General features: G+C 44.9%; 1 protein-coding gene across 1 annotated transcript; it reads left to right on the top strand.

Annotated features, from left to right (window-relative positions):
• Positions 1-4,056: 4,056 nt before the first annotated feature.
• Positions 4,057-4,992, top strand: LOC142003392 (olfactory receptor 51G2-like). The gene has a single exon (XM_074980309.1). The coding sequence runs from the start codon at positions 4,057-4,059 to the stop codon at positions 4,990-4,992; it is 936 nt and encodes a 311-aa protein (XP_074836410.1).
• Positions 4,993-5,633: the final 641 nt, after the last annotated feature.

The following is a 5,633-nucleotide window of genomic DNA, read 5'->3' as shown; positions in this document are numbered from 1 at the left end:
AGCAATGACTTTTCTTGAGCTGTGGCTTCCCTTCCTGCTTGTTTACTAACAAGAGGGAGTTTTGAGAGGAGCTCTCCTGGTGAAGGAGGGGGCAATTCACAGCACCTTGGGGTAAGTGGCTGTCTGGAGCATGTGGGTGTTTGTTTGGGGGTTCAGGGCTTGAGTTCATCTGTTTGTTTGGAGTTTTGAGTGCTGAGCTGTGTTTGTTTGTTTGTTTGTTTGAAAGGCCGTGTGCTCAGGCTGGCAGTTGGAAGCTGTGAGCCCTAATTAGGATTCGAAATCCAAAACTCCCTGCTCATTGGTCAAGCTGTAGCCAGAGCCAGTGGGAGCCAAACAGAGGCAGAGGGAGGGACTGTCAGACAGGACAGAGCTTTATAAACCTTGCGAAGTAAGTGACCAGGGAGCTTGCAAACAGGGCATTTGTTAACAGGAGCGAGGTTTTGAGAGGGGTGTTTAGAGGGGGTGCTTAGAGGGTGCTAGTTACTTCTGACCACCTTTAGATGTAAAATGTTATAAAACTGCATCCCAAACATTTTAATAAAAGCCCCATATATAATGAAATTTCTTCTTAGGAGAAAATGCAGGCAGAAGCCCAGCAGCAGAGTGGGGGCGATCCTGTTTATTGCATAGGGTGTAACGTGTATGATTATCTGCCCTGTGGGTGGGTGGCATGTATGTGCACCCGGCGCAAGGAGCTCCTGACCCTCAGAGACCGAGTTCGGGCTTTGGAGGCCAGGCTGGCTGAACTGGAGGAGCTAAGGGAGGCAGAGAGATTTGTTGATGAGCCTTTCTGGGATACTGTAGTCCTGTCCCACCTCTAGTCTGACAGCCTCAGTGCTGTTCAGGAGCGAAGTAGGGTACCTTGTATTGAAGGAGGAGATTGACATAATAGGCATCACAGAAACCTGGTGGAATGAGGGACAATCAGTGGGGGACAATCTTACTGGGATATAAAATATTTCAGAAGGACAGAATAGGTCATGGAGGTGGTGGAGTGGCACTGTATGTGAAAGATAATGTAGAATCAAATGACATGAAAATCTTAAATGAATCATAAAATCACTATGGATAGTAATTCCAGTCTCTACTAAGAATATAGCTGTAGGGATATATTATCGACCACTTGGCCAGGACAGGGATAGTGACTTTGAAATCTTAAGGGAGATTAGGAAGGCTATCAAACTAGAAAAACCTCAATAATAATAAGGGATGTCAATTATCCCCATATTGACTGGGTGCATGTCACCTCAGGATGAGATGCAGAGGTAAAGTTTCTCGATGCCTTAAATGACTGCTTCTTGGAGCAGCTAGTACAGGAACCCACCAGGGAAGAAGCAATTCTTGATTTAGTACTGAGTGGAACACAGGATCGGGTTCAGGACGCAACTATTATTGGACCGCTTGGGAATAGTGATCATAATATAATAACTTTTAACATGCCTGTGGTGGGAAGAACACCTCAGCAGTCCAACACGCTGGCATTTAATTTCAAAAGGGGAGTTACACAAAAATGAGGAGGTTAGTTAAACAAAAATTAAAAGTAACAGAGAGGGAGCCATGCTAGTCTATATACTATCAAAACAAAAGAGCAGTCCAGTAGCACTTTGAAGACTAACAAAAGGTACAGTGACTATAGTAAAATCCCTGCAAGCTTCACGGAAACTTTGCAAGGGCATCATAATTGAGGCCCAACTTAAATATATACACCAAATTAAAACAGACATAAAAACATAGTAAGAGACCTAAAAAAGAGCCACCATGGCCAAACTATCGTGTAAAAGAGCACTAGAGATAAAAAGGCATTTTTTAAAAAGTGGAAGTCCAATCCTACTGAGGTGAATAAGAAGGAACAGAAAGGCTGCCAAATGAAGTGTAAAAATGTAATAAGAATAGCCAAAAAAGATTTGAGGAACAGCTAGCCATGAGGCTCCTAGATGACAGAGCTACAAAAGGAGCAATCAAGGATGATAAAGCCATTGGACAAAAGGCAACATGGCTTCTGTAAAGGGAAATCATGCCTTACTAATCTAATAGAATTCTTCGAAGGGGTTAGCAAACATGCAGACAAGGGGGATCCAGCAGATATAGTATACTTAGATTTTCAGAAAGCCTTTGACAAAGTCCCTCATGAAAGGCTCTTGTGTAAATTAGATTGTCATGGGATAAGAGGGAAGATCCTTTCATGGATTGAGAACTGGTTAAAAGGCAGGAAACAAAGGGTAGGAATAAATGGTAAATTTTCTGAATGGAGAGGTGTAACGAGTGGTGTTCCCCAACGGTCAATCCTAGGACCAATCGTATTCAACTTATTCAAAAATGATCTAGAGAAAGGGGTAAGTTTGGCAAGAAACTACTTCTCAGTAGTCACAGAGAGGTAGTTATGTTAGACTGTACCTTCGAAAAGCAAAAAAAAGAAGTCCTGTAGCACTTTAAAGACTAACCAAATAATGTAATAGCTGATGAGCTTTCATGAGGCAGACCCACTTCTTCAGTGGCTGCTCCTTCAGTGGGTCTGAAGAAGTGGGTCTGTCCCACAAAAGCTCATCATGTAATAAATTATTTCGTTAGCCTTTAAAGTGTTACAGGACTGCCTTTTTTACTGATCAGTAGCTGAGGTTGTAGAAGCTTCACTTTCTTACTGTTTGTCTGGATGTTCTCTGTCTGGTTTGTAATTGTTTCTGTCTGTCATATAATTAATTTTGCTCGGCGTAAATCATCTGAAGAGGAGGGGTATAATTGGGTAGGTAATTCTATTACACAAGGTTATGAGAGGTTGGTAAAATTATAGTAAAATAATTGGTCAAGGTGTAGCTAAGCAGAACTCAAGTTTCATGTGTGGGTAACATACAAAGAGTTTATTCATCCATTTGTGATGCCAGCCCTTCATGCGCCTGCCTGAATTAATTCTCTGTTAGCTTATACCTTGCCAGATAGCTACAGACCTTTGCATAGACAGAAGATGCAGGTCTGATGAAAATAAATAGAAACCTATAGGATGATCGAACTGTATGGGTTCAGCCATTGCTGGCTGGACAGAACACTTCAGTTTCTCTTCGATCAAAGTGTATCACCAGGAGCATTTGGTAAGGAAAGACAGTAGAATCCAGATCTTACTGAAATTATATATGCAAATCTATCGTGATGTTACAGAAGTTGCTGTTGTGGAATTCAGAACCTCAGCATCAGTGCCCCCATCTCTGGCCAGATTCTGAGCACTGGCTGACAAAAGCTGTGTTGTGAGAGTGGATCTGGAAATAGGGTCTTCTCAGCTTGTAGATCTGGTCTGGTCCCTCAACCTCCCTGAAGCCGAGAAAACTTGGCCCTGAGAATCTACCCCATGCACTACAAAAAGGCAGTGGCGTAATCCGGATTCTCATGTGTGTAGAAAATAAACGAGTATATGGCAAGGGGTAATGGAAACATGTTTATAAATAGCTGTCATCCTGGACAGGTACATAACATGCATTTGCCATGTTCCAATAGGGCAAACTCAGAAGTGGAGGGTCAGAACAGGTGTTTGAGGGGAGGTCATGACTGTAAAAATCACGCAGGGCTTAAGGAGGCTGCACAATTCCTGATCACAATGGGGCCAAGAGCTTAGCAGGATTCAAAGAGGGATGGGATATTTATGTGGGGAACCAAAAATCTAAATGTAAGTGATCAGCATTTTCAGAAAAACTCTTGGAAGGGCTCTAAAGCTTTTGGATTTATAGTCAAAATGTGCAGAACTAATGCGTGTCAAGGGGAAACTTCCCCTGGGAGCAGGTTATCTCATAGCTGCCTATTGCAGGGCTTCTTCCACCTTCCTTTGAGGCATCTGGAACTTGCCACTGGGTAATGGGCTAGGACTGTAGGTGTGGTCCTACTTGCAGTGCCTATCTTGCTATTGGCGGTGTAAATGCGAGAATATGGTTTTGCTGATCTTCCTTGAGTTCCTGGTAGTCCGTAGACATGCACTGAGAGCAGAAAGGTGTATCATTGAATATCATCTGGTTTCCTGTTCTTTTTCCTTTCAGGAAGGAAAGTTCAAAACTCCTTGGACCTGCCCAGTACATTATGTCAGCTATCAATGACACCAAATTCCATTTTGCAGTGCTCCTTCTCACTGGGATACCTGGGCAGGAAGACATCTATCTCTGGATCTCTGTCCCCTTCTGTTTAATGTACGCTATTTCAATAGCAGGAAATACATTCATTGTGTTCATTATAAAAAGAGATCCCGGCCTCCATGAGCCCATGTACATTTTCCTTTCCATGTTGGCCCTCACAGACATTGGCTTATCGATCGCCACCATACCGACGATACTGGGCATATTCTTATTTAACTTTAGGGAGATCAGCCTCCATGCCTGCTTTGCTCAGCTGTTCTTCCTCCACACACTTCAGTGCATTGAATCCTCAGTGCTCTTGTTGATGGCCTTTGACCGCTTCATCGCGATCTGTAACCCACTGAGATATGCTTCCATCTTAACCCTCCCTAGAATAGCCAAGATGGGATTGGTGAGTGTGGTAAGAGGGGTGGCTGTAATATTCCCACTTCCCGTTCTCCTGAACCGGTTCCGATACTGTCGAGACAACGTCCTTTCCCATTCCTACTGCCTGCACCAGGAGGTCATGAAGCTGGCTTGTGCAGATATCACAGACAACAGCATTTATGGACTGTCTGTTGCACTCTTCACAACATGGCTGGACTCACTGCTAATCTTCCTCTCCTATGTGATGATCCTCAAAACAGTGCTGAGCATCGCGTCCCAAGCAGAGTGCCTCAGGGCTCTAAACACCTGTGTCTCCCACTTCTGCGCTGTCCTGCTCTTCTACATACCAGAGTTCAGCTTGTCTCTGGTACACAGATTTGGGCATAGCTCTTCTCACTTGGTTCAGATGGTCATGGGCTACATCTACCTCTTTGTCCCACCGCTGATGAATCCAATTGTGTACAGTGTGAAAAGCAAACACCTGCGTGCGAGGATCATCAGGTTGTTTGTCAAGTGAAGGGTCAATTTATTGCCTATCTCTGGTGCTGGTGACGTGGGAGAGGAAAAAAACATTGGCCACAACCGCTGACTCTGTCCTAGAGTTGCCATCTGAGCTAGGGCTGGAGTAATGTGGGGAGGGACCAGGGTGGTGAGGGAGACCAGGGCATGGGGGAGGGAGCTCAAGGCAGACAGCAGCATTTACAAAACGTCGGTGTTTGTTGAGTGGCAGGAGACCAGGGGGATGTTGGCCCATAAAGAATTGTATCAGTGGCTGCTCTGACCTCAGAATTCCTCTCTGTTCGGTCAATAAACACAAATGACGTGCACGTTGTTTGCCGTTACTGGTGGCCTGTCACGACGTCATTTCTGGTTGAACATCCGCAGGCTATGAAAGAAGCTGCAGAGCTGTTCTGCAGTCACAGTCCTGGCCCTTCTGAGCACTCTGGCTGCTGTGTGATCCAAGAACCCTGCACTAGCTGTGGACAGGGGCTGTTCAAGAGGCACAAACACCCACACCTCTCTCACACCCTCAGCCAGGTGCTTGTGGCTGAGTACTCTCAGAGACACGACTAATGCACGAGAAGCCATTCAGGCAACCCCTCTGCCCCCCACGGATGGTTCTGCCCATCGCACACATGCTGAGCTCACTCTCCACCA

Source organism: Carettochelys insculpta, chromosome 1 (assembly GCF_033958435.1).
Source record: "Carettochelys insculpta isolate YL-2023 chromosome 1, ASM3395843v1, whole genome shotgun sequence".
NCBI classification, from domain to species: Eukaryota; Metazoa; Chordata; order Testudines; family Carettochelyidae; genus Carettochelys; species Carettochelys insculpta.
The sequence above is the reverse complement of the archived record's forward strand: the minus strand, read 5'-3'. Positions and strand labels throughout refer to the sequence as shown.